Genomic DNA, 20,328 nt, shown 5'->3' with positions numbered 1-20,328 from the left:
AATTATGCTACTCACCTAGGGAAGCAACTAGAACATTCATTGGGCATTCTAAGATAATCAATTGATGTAGAAGTATTTGTTCCACAGTATCACAGGTGTAAAATGACTTTCCTTCTACTGAATGCAAAAATTACTCTGCAAATTTCTCATTAATCTTCTAGTTAAGAGAACATTAAATGTCTAATATATCTGTACAGTAGCTCAAATGGCAGCACTTGACTCTAGCATCACCAAGGTCATGGATTAAATTCCCAGGGAACACAAAATGTTAAAAATGTGATATACAAACACACCAACAAGTTGCAGTAAGTTTTAAGGGTCTGCAAAACATTAAAAGTAATAGATTATCTCAGGGGCAATGGTAACTGATCACAAGTTGTTCCATTGGTGTATTATAGGTGTTCCTGTGCTATAGTCATCTATGGAAGTATTTTCAGTGCACTTTTTTGTATTTGTATTTGCAATTGCGTTTTCTATTTGTGGACGCATAAATTGTGACCATCCAAATGCAATTGCAAATCACGTATTACCATTTGCACAAACGTATGATGTCTGCCACATTTTGCCATTGCATTTCTCATGTCTTACGAGTAATGACCCAGTCATATCAAAACAGCAAACGCAATTACCCCGTAAAGACAGAAAATGCAATACCAAATGGGCTTTGCTTTTCCATTTGAAATTTGCCAGTCATCGTACATTCGTGTAAACGAAAATGCAAAGTAAGACGTAATTTGCAATTGCATTGTCACAATTTATGCGTCCACAAATAGAAAACGCAATTGCAAATACAATTTGCTTTGAAAATTGCCCAGAAAATACTTCCATAGTCCTATTTCACTGTCCATGTGCAACAAAGAATAAAAATGCATTAACTCCATCAGTGAACATCAGCTGATCTAAAATTTTAGCTTAATGTGGCCTGGAAGTGTCAAGGATGCAGTTTTAATTCAAGCCAAGCATTGAGCATGGAGATTTATTTGCTCTGAAAAGAACATTAGGACACTCAAGAAACAAATAAGAGCATTTTATTCATTCAAACAAGTTATTCAGACAAGAACAGACCAAACAAACAAGTCCAAGGGAACTGGTCCAGCAAGAAGTGCAGAGATGCCATGTTTGAGTGTTCATTCATAGATCCAGTTTTGCGCACAGCTCTTGTAAGTAACCAGCTCTTCAGGCTTGAACCACAACTCAATCTCTTTATTGGCACTGTCCACAGAGTCACTACCATGAATGATGTTCCTGAAAACAAAAAATAAAGTGATCTGGCAACAGCCTTCAGAATGATGAAATCTTAAGTTTACACATTCAACCTACGCTTACACATTCAACCAATTTTTTACATGCATGTCTGCAAGTTGCCAAAAAAAATCTAAAACAGTTTAAAATGGTACCATGTAAGGATGTGCCAGGGTAGTCAACAAATCAATTTATCTAACAACAGACTAGTCGATTAGTGGGATCGAATACTAACATTAATATTTTAAGTGATACGCAATTCTGAAATTGAGAAGTGTTTTTGCGAGATGATAGCCTTACTGTGCTTTACAGTAAATAACAGTCAGCACAGTAAAACAATCTACAAGAAGTCTAGTCTCTTTAATGCTTCAGGTTTAGTCTTTTTATGCGCTGTGGTTAAAGCAAAGTGCTGCATCAACAATACATACAAAGACGATGACTGCAATCAAATGAAATACTCTGCGAGTAGTATTCCCGTATGTGAGGTGCAGTGGAGAAATTAAAGTCTTTTGTAGATTCTGTTTGACACTGCTTAAACAGTTGCAGAAGAAATAAACCTGCAATATTATCTTGCAACTCTGCTTATGAATGCACAGAGAGGATCGTCCTAAAGCACTGCGGCTACATTGAAGTGTCATTCCGCATTCAGGATGCGCATAAATGGTTTTGTACCACTCCGTTTCGGAGCCTCTTATTTCTTACTAGTTGTTCAAACAACAGACAGACTTGTCGATTATGAAAATTGGTAGTTTTGCAAATCTCTAGTACTACGACACTCACTGATCCAGATTTTGATTGATACACAGGCACAAGTGTCGTCTGTAGCGAACAGCCAATTGTATGCAACACTGAGAAAGTCATTGTGATTTACTTCTCTGAAGAAAGACCACTATGAAAATAACAATAAATATTTACACAGCACAACAAGAGATCAACATAAAATTCTGAATTTTAAAAAGACAGGACTGCTGGAATATACAGGTTTAATCATTTTAAACGCTTAAAATATTCATTTAAAATATCAGGACCAAGCTTAATATATTTTAATGCAATTAAAATATACACATGCTATTGGATAGTGAACACTTGGAATGAGAAGACAGGATTAGTGGTCGACCGCTATGGGTTTTTTAATGGCCGATGCTGATATCCAGAGAGCAGGGTAGTCGATAGACCGATTCAATGCCGATATCACACAATTTAATATATTAAACAAAACTGCTAAAAAAAAAAATAATACACTTATTTAGCACTATAATTACTAAATTTCACACAAAACCAAAAAATATTGTATTTTAAAATGGTAGATAGCAGTTTCTTCACATTTCTGTTTAGTCAACAAATTTTAGTAATTTATTTGCACAAAAAGAAACTGTTAATATATTAGGAAGGAAATAACAGTACACACAGCGGTCCATCAACCATGGATGGCATGTCCATGTTAGCAATCGCATTTACTCCAAAAAATATCAAATCAAACCAATTGTACATATAGTGCATAGTGAATAAGACATTTACTTATTGCACACGTGAAGCGCTTTTATCTTGGGCTGCATCCGAAAACACAGGCAGCTGACTTGCTGCCTAATCAGTTAATGGCTTAACTGCCAGCTGTTTTGAATGAATGGAACTCTTAAGGAAACTGGTCTCCGAACAGTTTGAAAAGCCCCTTATTTTCATCGTACCTCAGTATACAGCCTCCGGATGCAGCATTTTTCTGGTTTCGGACGCAGCCTTGAAGTTGCACTCACACGCTCATGCAGATCAATCTCCTGACAGTTTTAATGGCCAGGATCGCCTACTTGGATTGTCACAGATGGACCGTCATGATTTGTGAAAGAGGGGAACTTTTTATTATTTATTTTTTTTAATCCCCTTTTCTCCCAATTTGGAATGCCCAATTCCCACTACTTAGTAGGTCCTTGTGGTGGCGCAGTTACTCACCTCAATCCGGGTGGCGGAGGACAAGTCTCAGCTGAGACAGTCAGTCTGCGCATCTTATCACATGGCTCGTTGTGCATGACACCGCAGAGACACCGCATGTGGAGGCTCATGCTACTTTCCGCGATCCACGCACAACTTAACAAGCACCCCGCTGAGAGCGAGAACAACTAATCGCGACCACGAGGAGGTTACCCCATGTGACTCTACCCTCCCAAGCAACCGGGCCAATCTGGTTGCTTAGGAGCCCTGGCTGGAGTCTCTCAGCACACCATGGATTCGAACTCGCGACTCCAGGGGTGGCAGTCAGCATCAATACACGCTGAGCTACCCAGGCCCCTGATGAGAGGAACTTTTGATCCTGAAGTTTTTGATTCTGGCTGATAGAATACGCACTTCAGGAGGAAGATATTAAATGAGCCAGGTTCGTGAATGACATCTTTTTAAACGAGATGTCTGCATATTTGCAGACAGTATGTAATAAAAGTTTTAATATTTGCCTTTTATCATTAGAAAAGTTACAGGGAACTGTTGAGGAGAGGGAGAATGAAACAGGCGAGCACTTTAACATTATGGGCTCAAACATCTCGCGTCTGCCGTGGCTCTGATATACAGACCGTTTAAATGACACTGTGTTGCACACTGGTCTATTACTGTAGTAACACAATGGCATGTAACAACAAAACGAACCGTGACTGGTCGTTTATGTCTCAGACGCTTCATATGCAAGCAGGCAATTTCGGGCACCCTCAAGAAAAGAAAATCGGCCGATGCCAATAATTAAAAAAAGATCAGAATATCGGCTCATTTATCGGCTTCGGCAATATATCGGTTGACCACTAGACAGGATGCACAAGGACCATTTCCTCATTCAATTAAGATGACAAGCAATTAGGGCCAAGCGATATATTGAATATTAACAATATAATCGCAATTCATTTGCTGACAATATAAAATAAAGTAATATCGTGAATGTCGCAATGATTTTAAAGTGCTTTCATTTGACAATTAAGTTTTTGAGTGCATCAGTAGACTGTCACGACCCTTCAGGGCTGCACAATTAATCAAAACACCAAAATGCTATTATAAAACTGCAAAAGGCTGTGATGGTCTGTACACTTCATAATAATTGGGTGATGTGCCGTTCTGTGCACGTGAGGGGGTTAACAGCCTAGTGTTCTCAGCGCTTTTAAGAGCAGTTCACATGCACTGTAAAATCAAAGTACTGCAGATTGAAGCATTCGCTCAATTCCAAACATCAGTTACCACTACAAGTTACTATACAAATCTACACCGTATAACAGAAAATGAGCAAACAGCATTTCACCAGATGCAGAACATTGTAAACTACAAACTGTAAATTCAGTGACAAAATAAAAGCTCCAGGTGAAGGTGAAAACTGTATGAAGTGCAAGATACTATGGTGAACATAAACACCAGCGTTAATGTATAAATGCACACTTAATCAAATTAAAACCATGATATGTCCTAGAGCAGTGGTTCCAAACCCTGTTCCTGGAGGCCCCGCAACACTGCACATTGTTTATATCCCTCTTCTGACACACCCAATTCAGGTCATAGAGTCTCTACTTAGGAGCTAATGAGCTGAATCAGGTGTTTGATTAGGGAGATATCCAAAATGTGTAGTGTTGGGGGGGCTTCCAGGAACAGGTTTGGGAATCACTGTCCGATTTGTGCTTAGATTTACAATCTGCGAGTTTCTACAGTAAGTGAACGCAAGAAGCCGCTGCTTATACACTAATCGCATCATTAACGTCACGTGTCTGTTAATGACAAAGAACAGAGCACTTTATTCACTGTAAAACACGTAGCACATGCAGACTATACACATTTATATAATTTAATCATAGACTTTTGTGGTTTAATAAGCACATTAACCTATATAGCGAACTGCTTTTGTGGAGGTGAGAAGTGAAGCATTCAAAAACCATCCAGTTTTCTGCCAAAACAAAAGCTTAATTTAACTTTATGCCCCAAGCAAGCACTGTCCTTCATAGAAACATTGGAGTGAGCCATTTGGTGTTTCTCATTTCAGTGGATTGACTCGCTGAACTTACTTTTGGCTGTCTGAGGAAGCTGGGCGCTATTTTTGTTTCTTTTTGTGTTGGTTCCGCCTAGCGGCTGGAGTTTGTTTTGTGGAATAACACTGTCAAGAAACTTTTGCATTGATGGAAGATTGCTTTTACACTGAAGTTCCCGGCCAGTGATAAGGATGACCGCAAAATATCTACATGCCTACAACAAGCTATGTCTTTTATAGAGTTGATGGACCGAGGAAAGCATGGTGTGTTTCTTATGTGGCCTCTGAGTCAACTCGACTCGTTAAATATACACTGGACCATCCAGGATTGCCCGTTTTGTTTTCTTTTGTGCTGGTTCCGCCTAGCGGCTGGAGTTTGTTTTGTGGAGGAACATACCTTCAGGACAGCTGTGGCTGAATCTGCTTTTTCTTTGTGCTTATTCCTTCTATTGGCTGGAGTTTATTTTCTGTTATGTAATTTTGCCTCACAAAATTTGTATAGAAGCACCGGGCTTGAGCAATCTGACGGCTAAGTTGTTGCAGGGACTCTCATAGGTGTACATGGACTCTGAGTTTAGAGGGATCGATGCCGGTTGGCGCTGTCGTGCAAGGGGTTAATACACACTTTTTTCTTTTTTCTGTTTTGTTCGGGGGGAAGTTCAGGGTTTTATTGTTGCACTAATGCTGAAATGTGGTCTTTATAATTTTGTTTTTGACACAATTTATTTTTTCTATTATATAAAAATGTCAAATGTTAATGAGTGGGTTCTCTCTCCCCACATGGAATGTGAATGGGTTGGGGCACCCCATAAAAAACAGGAAGGTTATTTTCTTAAACATAAGAAATATGATATAGTGTTTCTTCAAGAAACTCATCTTTCCCCACAGGAACCTGGAAAAATTGGGAAGATATGGGATGGACATGTTTTCTTTAGTGCTGGCTCAAGTAAAAGCAGGGGAGTCATTATATTGATAAACATCTACAGTTCAAATTTCTCAAACAGATTAATGATAAATTAGGAAGAGTCATTATTGTTTTAGCTGAAATTCAGGGGCAAAGGTTGATTTTGGCTAATATTTACGCACTTAATGCTAACGATCAGGGCTTTTTTATAGATCTTGAAGGGATGTTGCACCCCTCATGATATAACATTGGGAGGAGACTTTTGATGGACTCAGTCCTTGAACATAGTGAAGCAAAAGTGTAAGCCCCCTAGAGCAACATTGAAGCTTCACAGGATGTGTAAAAATCTTGGTCTTACAGATATTTGGAGTCTTTTGAACCCATCTGGTAGGACTATACATTTTTTTTTCCATCAGTCCATAAGATTTATTCTAGAATAGATTTTTTTTATATATCCAAGTCCCTCATTTCATCTGTTGTGGATTGCTCAATTGGAAACATCTTAGTCTCAGATCATGCCCTGGTGGGTTTAGAGATGTTGCCACACACAGAGAAAAAGATATGTATCCCTTTTGCAAAATCCTGATTTCCAACAAATGCTAATTATGTAAAATTAAAAATGTTTTGGTTATTCAGGGCAAGACAGTCATACTTTGAGTCGGGATAAAACAGGGAAGCTTTTGGCTAGATATATAAAGCTGAGAGAGTCTTTTTCTATCATTCCCTCAGTGAAATCTCCTGGTAGTGAAATTTTTCCCTCAGCCATTGACATGAATAATTCCTTTAAAGAGTTCCATCTTGATCTTTATAGTTAGGGTTCCATGTTTTCGTCTACCGATGAAGATATTAGAAAATTTGTGGAACCATAAGAACTCCCTAAATTGATGACAGAGCAAAGAAATTCTCTTGATTCTCAGATAAACTTGGAGGAGCTTGACGAGGTAATTAAGGCCTTACCTACAGGCAAGGCTCCGGGGCCAGATGGTTTTGCAACTGAATTTTTTAGATCTTATGCTACAGAATTGGCTCCACTTTTGTTAGAAGTTTATACGGAATCATTAAAGAATGGAAAGCCTCCACCAACCATGACACAAGCCCGGATCAGTCTGATTCTTAAAAAAGGACAAAGATCCAAGAGAGTCCAATTTCCCTGATCCAGTTAAATGTAAAAATGTTGGCAAAAATGTTGGCAAACCGATTATGACATCTCTTTTATCTATATCTATCTATATATATATATATATATATATATATATATATATATATATATATATATATATGAGAGAGAGAGAGAGAGAGAGAGAGAGAGAGAGAGAGAGAGAGAGAGAGAGAGAGAGAGAGAGAGAGAGCGAGAGAGATCAGGTGGGGTTTATTCGGGCTGTTAACATTATCGTCGTTTCATCAATATCATGTGGTCAGTGGCGAATGATCAGACTCCGGTCGCTGCCATCTCACATGATGCCAAAAAGGCGTTTGATATGGTAGAATGGGATTCTTTTTAAGATTTTGGAAATATATGGGTTCAGAAATACTTTTATTGGATGGATTAAGTTACTTTATGTAGTAAAAAGTAACCTGTAGCGGCGGTACAAACAAATGGATTAATTTCAGATTATTTTACTCTGGATAGGGGCACCTGGCAGGGTTGCCCTCTTTCTCCATTATTGTTCTGTCTTGCCCTGGAACCATTAGCAGCCGTGATAAGAAGGGAAGATGATTTTCCAGGGGTGGTGGTGGGAGGAATGGCGCATAAGCTTTTGCTTTATGCAGATGATATTTTATTATTCATCTCCGACCCTACTAGATCTGTGCCTTGCCTCCACACAATTCCTTTTCTAAATTTTCATGATACAGAGTTAATTGGTCTAAATTCAAAGTTTTGGCTCTGACTGCGTACTGCCCAGTAACGGCTTTTCACCCGGGCACCTTTCAATGGCCCCAACAGGGCATTATGTGTTTGGGTATTTTATTCCCAGCAAATGTATGTGATTTAGTCAGAGTTAATTCTGACCCTTTAATAAAAAGGTTTGAGCGATGTGGGCTTCATTACATTTATCTATGATTGGAAAGGTTAATGTTATTAAAATGAATTGTATTCCAAAATTTAACTACCTGCTACTTTCTCTCCCTGTAGATGTTCCCCTCTCTTATTTCAAGCAATCTGATAGCATAGTGAAGTCCTTTATTTGGAATGGTAAGCATCCCAGGTTGCATTTCAATAAGTTACATAGGCCGATTGACAAAGGTGGGCTAGGCCTACCAAAGATTGTGTTTTATTATTATGCGTTCAGTCTTAGATATTTGGCCTAGGCTCCCACCTGAGAGAGCCCCTCCCTGGTTTCGTACTGAACAGGAAGTCCTTGCCCCTATTTCGCCACTGCAAAGCCTTTCGATCAAACTAACCGGAGAAATCACACCCCGTTGTCTCGCATTTGCACGTGGTTTGGACAAGTGTCCAGTGTTAAATTCTGACATTTATTTAAATGTTGCCTCAAGCATATGGCTGAACCCTAAATTACATATTAATAGTCCCCTTTCTGTTGGTCAGAGTGGATTGGGACGGGGGTTACTACACTCGGTGAACTATAGGAAAGTGGAGTACCGAGATCTTTTGACAATTTGGTTAAACATTTTAAGATTCCCAGATCATTAGGTATTTACAGCTGCGCCACCTGCTCTGTACTATTTTTGGGAGTAGTGTATACCCCCCCTAAAGCGGCAGATACTCTGGAAATGGTGATTACTGCTTTTGGGAAAGGTCATGAAGCATCTGTGTATTACTCCCTGGTAATTCAGAGTATGGGGGATGGAGCTTCATCTTCTCTAAAGAGATTATGGGAGAAGGATTTAAACCTGGTATTGGAGGAAGGAGTGTGGGCTAGGATCCTAAAAAGCATCAAGTCTGCATCTAGAGATGCAAGGGTCCGTCTGATGCAATTTAAGATTTTGCATCAGTTCTACTGGACCCCGTCTAGATTGTATAGGTGGGGTCTTAAAGACACACCCACCTGCTGGCGGTGCCAATCAGAAGATGGGGACACAATACATGTATTTTGGGGATGTGTAATGATCCAAGAATTTTGGTTGGGGGTTCAGAACTTTGTGTGAGGTGTTGAACACTGATCTTTCATTTAGCCCCAGACTCTGTATCCTGGGTGATGGGACGACTCTGGATATTGGGGACAGTTATTTAAAAAGTTGGGTCCTAGCCAGAGTCATGATTGGTAAGAAAATCATCCTCAGGGGATGGAAGTCGGCTGGGGCACCCTCATTTAGGGAATGGTCCGGGGAGATGGGCGAGGTGGCGGCGTTTGAGGAGATGTTTTTTTTTTTTATAAGGCTGGGGAAATGGGATTTGTTCATCAGGAAGTGGGGGGGGGGTTTGGCTTTTTTGGAGGGTTCTTGGGGAGTGGCTGTGCAGAGGGATTTGTAGTTTAGTTGGGTATGTGTTTTATTGATTTTGTTTGAATGTATATCTTGTATTTATTTTATTTTTTTATGATCTAGTTGTTGGTGACCATAGTAGTGCATGTTTGTGGGGGGAGGTAATAATGTGAATAATTGATTCCATTTTTATGTTGCGTTTGTATGTTTTATCTTTGGAATCAACAAAATTGTTAATAAAAAATAAAAAGAATTCAGAGAAAATAACAGAAAACAGAATTTGGGAAGAAATAAAACTGATTTCATAGGGCCCTACAAATGCTTTCCTAAAACAGAGTCAAAAGGCTATAAAACCCACTTACCTGCCCACTTCAATACAGAAATCTCCCCTAATTGTGCCGGGTTTAGAGTCAGCAGGATTGGTCTCTCCAAGCATAACCCTTCCAGTCTTTACAACATTCAGACCCTCCCAAACCTAACAATTCAGAGAGCATATAAAAGGGCCCTACACAGGTTTGTAAACAGGCAAAATATTTGGTTTAAAATTAGTTCATGAACAGCACTTACCATAGCAAGAACTGGTCCAGAGTTCATGTACTTTACAAGCCCTGGGTAGAAAGGCCGGTCCTTCAGGTCAATATAATGCTGTTTCAACAAGTCCTCAGATGCCTGTGATGTAACAACAGCGAGAAAACTGTTGGTTTATATTTTCATAACCAAAAGGTAAATTTCTACTCCAATGAATCAAAAGAATGAACTGCACAGATGATCAAGTTTCACATTTATGTTGGAAATGCAGCATATTGTCAGCACTGTTCCATTTGCTCATTATTTCACACAGGTTTCCAGGTCTCTAACAGTGCTAAAAAACTTCACTGTAAATAATGTAAGGTTTGGAAGTTCTCCTCTAAATGCACACAAGTTCTATAAATTTACAGATGAAATATGAATGATCTGCTATTCCCCTCCACTCCTGTTAAGTCTTTAGAATTTGACAAACCTGAAGAAACTTCATAGCCATCAGTCTGAAGCCCTTCTGTTCAAAACGTTTGATGATCTCACCTATGAGCCCTCTCTGAACCCCATCAGGTTTAATAGCAATGAAAGTGCGCTCGGTTTTGGCAGCCATAGCTCTGAAAATAATACTAATAATAGTTACATTATGAATTGGAGCATAAAGACACATTGAAAAAATGTAAAAAGCATTATACAAATAAATCGGACTTAACCACTGAGTAACTAACTGTAATCGAATAAGATACCATCAAAAGTGACAATCTTCGTTGTCAATTATGCGTTTTTTTAACTGTGATTTACACAATTCAAGTTCACAGTCTAAAGCCAACATGTACAGCTGAGTGCGGGTTCCTGTGAACAACTGATGGTGGCCATTTTAGTGCCACATGCTCGTTCATGCACGCTACTCCTTTCAGATGTTTTTCTAATAGAACGATATCATTCACACTGGATCACAGAGTCAATCCATGTCGTGCGTGTTCGCTCATTGTTCGATTACAATAGAGGCCTGTATGAATTATACAGACAGCGTATAATATGCGACATTGTCAACGACACTAGAACGAAGTCTTAATTTTCATAAATAAAAAGAGGTTGTTACACTCATAAATGCATATAAATTTAGAATATCAGACGACTATTTCAAATGTGGAAGTAGTAATATACCTATTTATGGCAAGGTGCCTAAATTCATATACATACACGCATATGAAACAGACTGCCTTTCACAGTGTGTAATACACACCTTAATACGGATGAGATGTATCGACTGTGTGAATCTGGACCTTGGACGACGAAAGAAAGAGAAGACGGGAGATTTGGTTCCTGGAAGACCGGCGAGCTTTTTATTTGAGGACACGTGGTGTACAGACGTACGCGTTATTGCGCCTAAACACGTAATTTTCGTGTACAGACGTAATTTTTGTTTTGTCCAATGGCGAACCTGAAAACGTAAAAAATTTACATAAAATTGATTAACCATGTGAAGGTGACATAAACATCTACGTAGTGGTATGTCACTAATAAATAATGTGTATGAAGATGACATGCTGTCATGCGTGACATTGTACGTAGTCGTGTGTCGTTTCCTCTTTCCATATATACCAGCGCTACCTAAAGTCATGTGATGATGACGGGGCGTTACGAACAAGATAAAGGACGATTTTCAAAATACATAGTGGAAACATGGCTTTACGAAATTTCATGATATAAGAATGCGCTCACTTGTATATGTAAAAAATTACGCAGTGCATTTCTTACATTAATAAATATTTATTAGATTATGGTAGCATTGAATTGAGTCCGCATTTGTAACATTTATTTTTAATTGCATCCATTCACGTTTAAATCAATAAGCATCCGATACAATTCGAAACGATCCAGCATGAAGATGACTGAAAATAAATTCATCATCGTTCCTTGAGCTTGTGAAAAAGACTCTCGCCACTGGATTTTATCTTAACTCCCAAAACTTTAATTCAACTAGATGACACAGGTGCGGGACCACTTTTAACGGCGTATGCAGGTCCATACAGTTCCGTTTTTTATTTTGTTTATTTATTTATTTTATTTTGCTGCGTTTGCGAGTTTTTAATACCTATTATTTAATTTGCTATTATGCCCATAAAATAAATCCTGCATATTTCCATGCTGTAATATTGAGTCTCAAAAATAATTATTAATGAGTAGCCTATACTCTGATAACATTAGGCGTTTCATCAATATCATGTGGTCAGTGGCGAATGATCAGTCTCCGGTCGCGGCCATCTCACTTGACGCCGAAAAGGCGTTTGATATGGTAGAATGGGATAATCTCTTTAAGATTTTGGAAGTATAGGGGTTTGGGAAAACTTTTATTGGTTGGATTAAGTTACTTTATAGACACTCAGCAGCGGCGGTACAAACAAATGGATTAATTTCAGATTATTTTAGTCTGGATAGGGGCACCCGGCAGGGTTGCCCTCTTTCCCCATTATTGTTCTGTCTTGCCCTGGAACCATTAGCAGCCGTGATAAGAAGGGAAGATGATTTTCCAAGGGTGGTGGGAGGTGTGGCACCTAAGCTTTTGCTTTACGCAGATGATATTTTATTATTTGTCTCTGACCCCATTAGATCTATGCCTTGCCTCCACAGAATTATTCATTCCTTTTCTAAATTCTCGGGATACAGAGTAAATTGGTCTAAATTCACTTTCTTGGAAGAACCATAATGTTTTCTTGTTCGGTTCAAGGAATGTAAGAAACTCTTACATCAGAAAAAGATCTCGTTTGCTCTGATGTTTCCTGCCAAACTGAGAATAGAAATGAAGGTCGGTCGCAAAGTATTCACATGTCCAAATCTGGCAATGTCTTTTATAGAATCAATGTCTGAGTAAACCATTGGATGTTTCTCATGTGAGTGGGCCTGACTCGCTGTACCCAACTCTTGAGGAATTTTTTTTTTTTTTTTTTTTTTTTTTTTTTTTTTTTTTTTTTTTTGCGTTGGTTCCGCCGAGCGGCTGGAGCTTGTTTTGTGAATAACACTTTTCCTTAAAGAAACTTTTGCATTGATGGAAGATTACATTTGCATTGAAGTTCCCGGCCAGTTTGAGAGTGGTCACTACAGATGACCGCAAAATATCTAAAATATCTACATGCTCACACAAAGGATGTCTTTTATAAAACTGACGGATTGTGTAAGTCATTGTATACACGTTTATGCAGCCTCCGAGTGAATTGATTCGATCACCTGGGGAACCAGGATGCCTGTTTTGTTTCTTTTTGTATTGGTACCGCCTAGCGGCTGGACCTTGTTCTATTGAATAACATTACTTTGGAACAGCTGTGGATTAATCTGTTCGTTCTTCGTGCTTATTCCTCCTGCTGGCTGTAGTTTTTTATTTTTATTTTTTATGGGACATTGGAATGATTACGTCATCCGCTGAACTCATAACAGCCGGCTCACTGAACATTCGTTTGTCTGTCCGAGGAATATGAACGGTTTTATATCAGCTGGAATTTGTTTTGTGGAAGATCACACCTATGAGTCAGTTCTGTAAATGAATCTACACATTCTTTGTGTTCATTCTTCCTATTGACTGGGTTTATTTCACAAAGTATTTTCTGTTATGTAATTTTCCCTCACAAATTTGTGAGGCAAACTTGAGCAATCTGATGGCAAAGTTGTCGTGGGCTCTCGTAGGCGTTCATGGACCTTTTAAGTTTTAAGGGATTGTCGCCGGTTGGCGCTGTCGTGCGCGGGGTTAATGCGCACGTTTTTCTTTTTGAAAAGATGCGCACGTTTGAATTGTTCTCTGAATTGTTAAGTTTGGGAGGGTCTGAATGTTGTAAAGACTGGAAGGGTTATGCTTGGAGAGACCAATCCTGCTGACTCTAAACCCGGCACAATTAGGGGAGATTTCTGTATTGAAGTGGGCAGGTAAGTGGGTTTTATAGCCTTTTGACTCTGTTTTAGGAAAGCATTTGTAGGGCCCTATGAAATCAGTTTTATTTCTTCCCAAATTCTGTTTTCTGTTATTTTCTCTGAATTCTTTTTATTTTTTATTAACAATTTTGTTGATTCCAAAGATAAAACATACAAACGCAACATAAAAATGGAATCAATTATAGATGCGCACGTTTTTCTTTTCTGCAAAGCCTTTCGATCAAACTAGCCGGAGAGGTTAAATCGCACCCCGTTATTTTGCATTTGCACTCGATATGGACAAAAGTGTCCAGAGTGTTTAATTCGGATATTTATTTAAACGCAGCCTCGAGCATATGGCAGAACCCTAAACTATGTTTTAATAAATATCTCGGGGAGGGGATATGGAGAGTGTAGTTTAATCATGTATGTTTATTATTTTATTTATTTGTGTATATGTATGTGTGTGTGTGTGTGTGTGTGTGTGTATATATATATATATATTATTTTTTTATTTTATGTAAGTGTATATATGTGTATATATATGTGTGTGTATATATATATATATATATATATATATTTAATTAATTTTTTTGGATTATGTGTGTGACCACAGGGATGTTCGTTAGGGGTCAGGGTGGGATTGTATTAGTAGGGTTTAAATCTAAAATGTTGATTCATTATATATGTGTTGAATTTTTTTTTTTTTTCACTGTCATGCACATGAATCAATAAAAATGTTAATTACAAATTCAGACATTTATTTAAATGTTGCCTCAAGCATATGGCTGAACCCAAAATTATGTATTAATAAGTCCCCTTTCTGCTGGTCAGAGTGGATTGTGAGGGGGGTTACTACAATCGGTGACCTATATGAGAGTGGAGTGTTGAGAGGTATTTACAGCTGCGCCACCTGCTTTGTATTGTTTTGGGAGTAGCACACACACCCCTAAAGCTGCAGATACTCTGGGAGTGGTGATTACTGCTTTTGGAAAAGGTCATGAGGCATCAGCGTATTACTCCCAGCTGATTCAGAGTCTGGGGGACAGAGCTTCAATTTCTCTCAAGAGATTATGGGAGAAAGATTTAAAATTGGTATTGGAGGAGGGAGTGTGGGCTAGGATTCTAAAAACATCAAGTCTGTATCTAGAGATGCAAGGGTGCGACTTATGCAATTCAAGATTCTACATAGATTCTACTGGACCCCCTCTAGACTGTATAGGCTTGGACTTAAAGACACACCCACCTGCTGGCATTGCGAATCAGAGGATGGAGACACGGCCCATGTTTTTTGGTGGTGCGCTGAGATCCAGGAATTTTGGTTGAAGGTACAGAGTTTTGTGTGTGACATGTTGGGCATTCGGATTTCGTTTTGCCCCAGACTCTGTGTTTTGGGTGATGGGGCGGTCATCGATGTAGGAGACAAATACATAAAAAATCGGGTCCTGACCAGTGCGATGATAGGCAGGCAGGTTGTTTTAAGGGGCTGGAAGTCGGTGGGAGTGCCCTCAATTCGGGAGTGGTGCAAGGAGATGGGGAGGGTGGCAGCCTTCGAATAAGGTAATGTGTAGAAGGCTGGGGATATGGGATTCATTTAATGGGAAATGGGCTAGATAATTGATGTTTTTGGGGGGCTCTCGGAGTGTGACTGGAGAGAGAGGCATAGTTTTAGAGTTGTATGTTTATTATATATATATATATATATATATATATATATATATATATATATATATATATATATATATACACATCCACATCACTGAGGAACTCACATGGTCCGTCCACACTGAGTCTGTTGTGAAGAATGCTTACCAGCACCTCTTCTTCCTGAGACAGCTGAGGAAGTTTGGAATGAACCACCACATCCTCACACGGTTCTACACCAGCACTGTAGAGAGCATCCTGACTGGCTGCATCACTGCAACGGCAACAGCACTGCCCTCAACCGCAAAGCCCTGCAAAGGGTGGTGCGAACTGCCAGACACATCATTGGAGGTGAGCTTCCCTCCCTCCAGGACATATAAACCAGGCGGTGTGTGAAAAAAGCTCAGAGGATCATCAGAGACTCCAGCCACCCGAGCCATCGGCTGCTCTCACTGCTACCATCAGGTAGGCGTTATCGCAGCAACAGGACCCACACCAGCCGACTTCATGACAGCTTCTTCCCCCAAGCAATCAGACTTTTGAACTCTTGATTGCTCATGATCAACATATATCAGCACTGCACTTTATTAATCTCACACTGGCCTGTCATAATTATATTTCTCTTAACAACGCACTGTCAGCTGACTATCAACCAACAGCCTGAATGTCAATACAACACTAAACAACAACAAATTTATATATATTATTTTTATTGTATAATGTGTATTCTGTATTGTGTGTATTGCATACTGTACATTGTATATTATTATTTGTATATTGTGTTGAGTAATTATGTGTATATTAGTTTTGTAAATTGTGATGTGTAAATCTGATGTTTATTTTAGATTGGTATATGTCTCATCACTGTCATGATTGCTATGTTGCTTAGAACTGCACCCAAGACTTTTACCCACTGTTGCACTTGTGTATATGGTTGAGTGACAATAAAGTGATTTGATTTGATTTTTGATTTGATTTGATATATATTTATTTATTTTTATTTTCTGTGTGTGTGTACTTATGCAAGACCACTGGGATGTTCGTTTGGGGTCGGGATGGGGTTCATAATTGGGGAGGGGTAGTAGTGGGAGTTAAATGTTGATTCGTTGTATATATGTTTTGTTTGTCTTTGTGGAATCAATAAAAATGTTAATAATAAATGTTGATTCAATGTACAGTATATATGTTGTATTTTTCTTTGTTATATATCTATGAATCAATAAAAAAATTTTTTATTGAAAAATAAAAACAACAACAATAAACAGAAATGAACAGGAATGAACAGTCAACAGGACTAGAATAACATTTAGAAAATTCTGTGAACTAAATAACTCAACAACAAATTAATTGTTAATAAAAATCATATGCACTCACATGAGATAAAGATTCCAGTCATATCAGTAACCTTATAAAAGCTAACTCAACTTTAAACATATTTATAATTGCAATGCCTATTTTTAAATGATGTTTACTAAAGCTTAATTCAGATCAACTATAGTTTGTTATAACAACTGTCTATGACTTGGTTGCCTTAAAATTAATAAAAATTATGATATATACTCTTTAACATAAGTTAACATGACAAAGCCTTCTATCTAGCTATTCTGGCATGACTGGTGTGACACAAATAAACCATCATAACAATAAAAGAGCACATTAACATTCAAGTTTATTTTAAGTTTACAACAGAAAAAGTTACTGCATTCTCTGGCTAAGACACAAAGCATATATGTATAGCCTATTAGCTTTAGTTTTGTGAGAGCCAAATGTTTGAAAATGTCCCCACAAATATAGTGAAACTTCAAAGCGTTTGAGATTGCTATACAACAGCAATCTTTAAGACAATTAATTGGATTACCTCAAATCATGTGTATTTCAGCGTCTTGGTTAATTGATGTTTGGGGATAAGAAGCCCCATAAGTACAGCAAAAGCATATGTGACATCCTTTAAATCACTCAGAAATATCTCTTTGAAAACCAATGTCACTTCAGTGATCTGCTTTAGGAGATGGTTTGCAAGATTCCCTTCTGTAACCACCAAGAGTGATAATACATTCATCCCTTTAACCACCTTTTTGTCATCAGTTGGCTATTCAGAAAAAAAGGAAATTATTTTTAAACACAAAACATTATATTCCAAAGCATTTTGGTGAACAACTAATTATTTACAGACAGAGTTGAGTACACATCAGTGAGGGTTAGTGAATCATCCATAGTGTGGATATTTAATTTACATTTTTATTTTTTCATTAATTTACAAATTATACATACAAAATGTATTTTAAATTGAAGCTCTTTAGCTTTATATTCTATATAATAAAATATTATAAAAATCATTTACTCACTCTGTTCGTTATCGTCTGACTTACAACTCAAGTGAATAAGTAGGCCTGCTAATGCTGTCAAAGTCTAAACTCAAAACAAAACAAACAATCAAATGAACATAGTGCAGGTATCATTGTAAGTTATATGACTTCATTCCAAGTTTTCTTCTCATTATTAACTGAAAATCGTGGAATTTTTACTAGACTAGACACGTTGTCAGATTTATGAAATAGTAATTCTTTTGAGTCTACGCTTTTTAATGAATCTGTTAATATAGTTCTGCTATGGGTGCATCTTACCTTTGCTCTTGAAAATCATTATAGATCTACAGGCGCTTTGGACTGGAGGAATGGTAGATTGCCAATTGCACCGTAAATTGACGGACTCCTGCAGGACACCTGCTGGACAACAACAAAATTACACCTAAACATAATACAGTTAGAACGCTTACATTTATATATCTCCGTAAGCGAACAATAGCCTGTTGCCACTTTTTATTAAATATTATACATATGAAAAATACACAATATTTAAACAAAAGCTACAATATATTATATATTATCCATATTAAGTAATATAAATGAATATACACAAATAAATACATAAAATTGCAGGGTTTGGAAACACGATCCTATTCATTTTCAATGAGAGCACAGCGACTTCCGGCGACACGAGCTACCACGGCCGTTGGCGACAGAGATCGCCGTGAAGAGCAACAAGACAAGTTGAGAAAATTTAAACTTTATGCAAATGACGAGCGACATTCACGAGCGTCTGCCAATAGCCTAGTTTCCATCCACTTTTCGCGCTATTTTGTTATCGACAAAGTGAAAATGCGTAAAAAAGGTCTTCTTCCTGTTTCCATTCAAATGGCCTTTTATCGATAAAAATGGTGTACGTGATGACGTCATGCAAAAAAAAAAAAACAAAAAAAAAAAAAAAACCACTTTGTCGCATAAGTTTTGGTTTAGCGCAAAATAAATCTGTCCTTAAGCCGTTTCCATACAGAAATGTGTGTTTATCGCTAATTCGCCTCCCAGATGTCCCTAATTTTGGTAAAATGGGGAGAGTATTGAGACAATTCATTGAAATTAGCCAGTTTACTGTCATTTTAATTTCACAAATAAATGCAATCAGAAGACGAGGAATTGCAATCAAAAGGGAGCAGTTGCCCTTCTGATAGGACTGTAATATTGGTCCTGATGTTGCGCATATCGCAGGTTGCCACCGGTTCGACCCGAAAGTGAATCGTCATGGCCCTGTTCAAGCAGGCAACCTGCACCAAGTAGTGGGGAAACTTTTGGTCTTAGTATAAGGACCATCCGATATACCGATGTGTATATGCTGTGCACAGCTATTAAAGAAAAACTGATGCAGTGTAATATCAGGGTTTACATATATGATACATTCCTGATATTCAATAGGCGATTTTGAACAATCATCTAAAGCATTGCCATCTCAACTGCATTATGTCCGTATATTTGTCCAGCAACTTTTAACGACCAACTGAACTTGATTATCATCTAAAATTAATTTTAGCGTCATAATGCAATTTACATTTTCTGAAGAAGCTCAGCAAATGTGATCCAAGGTAATGAGGGTTAGATTTAAAATATTTAAAAGTTTCAAAATGCTCAAAACTCGTTTTCTGAAAGTGAACTCACTGGACAAATAGTTCTGATAGTCTTTATAGTCTTGAAAAACGTATAGAACATTCTGAGAATGTCGCCTACAGAACAGGGTAAGGCTAATTTAAGTTTGTGTAAAGAAAAGGCAAGTATATAGGTCTATTCGCTTGGTAATTTATTTTATTTAATACATGGAATTTTGCCGGCGTTTTTTCAAAAGTAAGCTAAACAATAATTTTATAGAATTGGGCAATGTTAGTGTTCCAAAAAAGCACACCGAAGCGTTTCTCCTAGTATTGTATATTTCTTTGTGCACAGAAATGATAAGTTATTTTGTATTTTGGTCTAATTCCATGACTGCCGTCTATTATTTTGAATGGTGTGGAAAACCAACTTTAATAAATAAACGGATGTGATTAAATTAATTGTAATCAGTGGCCATTAATTTGTTCTCCGTGCATTTGTCCATGTGCATGATACAAGATATTTGTGTTGGCACGCCTGGAAGTGTCATGATTGCAGCATCGGATCTGTGCAGGTATGCCGTTAAGATCAATCCATAATCACGTACAATAAATTGGATTTCAAGGATGTATACTGTCGTGATGATTAACACAGGCTAACCATTGGGGCAAATTCTGTCATGTGACACTACATTTTTGCGTTAATGCCAATTTTCTCGACAAAAAGTGTTTCCAAACCAGATTTTCGCGACATTTGAAGTATCGACATAGAGTTTATGCGCTAGAGTTAAACGGAAAAATATTATGTCGACACTTGTGTGAAATTTTAGCGATAAT

The 20,328-nt window shown here is 38.0% G+C and overlaps 1 protein-coding gene and 1 long non-coding RNA gene across 4 annotated transcripts; both read right to left on the bottom strand.

The window, feature by feature from the left end:
* Nucleotides 1-1,011: 1,011 nt before the first annotated feature.
* LOC127425153 (nucleoside diphosphate kinase) lies at nt 1,012-11,437 on the bottom strand. 2 transcript variants are annotated; one of them, XM_051670849.1, is made up of 5 exons: nt 11,275-11,437; nt 10,513-10,645; nt 10,080-10,181; nt 9,875-9,987; nt 1,012-1,245 (listed from the first exon to the last, which is right to left on the bottom strand). In XM_051670849.1, the coding sequence occupies exons 2-5, from the start codon at nt 10,639-10,641 to the stop codon at nt 1,128-1,130; spliced, it is 462 nt and encodes a 153-aa protein (XP_051526809.1). In that variant the 5' UTR covers nt 10,642-10,645; nt 11,275-11,437; the 3' UTR covers nt 1,012-1,127. The 2 variants fall into 2 exon arrangements, with proteins under 2 accessions (XP_051526809.1, XP_051526810.1); XM_051670850.1 differs by having other exon boundaries at nt 10,513-10,657; nt 11,275-11,429.
* A 5,415-nt stretch (nt 11,438-16,852) lies between these two features.
* Nucleotides 16,853-18,773, bottom strand: LOC127425157 (uncharacterized). Of its 2 annotated transcripts, XR_007894566.1 has the most exons (4): nt 18,503-18,773; nt 18,200-18,298; nt 17,921-17,984; nt 16,853-17,664 (listed from the first exon to the last, which is right to left on the bottom strand). It is a non-coding gene; the product is annotated as an uncharacterized LOC127425157 (long non-coding RNA). The 2 variants fall into 2 exon arrangements; XR_007894567.1 differs by having other exon boundaries at nt 18,200-18,773.
* Between the last annotated feature and the right edge of the window lie 1,555 nt (nt 18,774-20,328).

Source organism: Myxocyprinus asiaticus, chromosome 34 (assembly GCF_019703515.2).
Source record: "Myxocyprinus asiaticus isolate MX2 ecotype Aquarium Trade chromosome 34, UBuf_Myxa_2, whole genome shotgun sequence".
Lineage (NCBI taxonomy): Eukaryota > Metazoa > Chordata > Actinopteri > Cypriniformes > Catostomidae > Myxocyprinus > Myxocyprinus asiaticus.
Note: the sequence above shows the minus strand (reverse complement) of the source record. Positions and strands in the feature narration are given on the sequence as shown.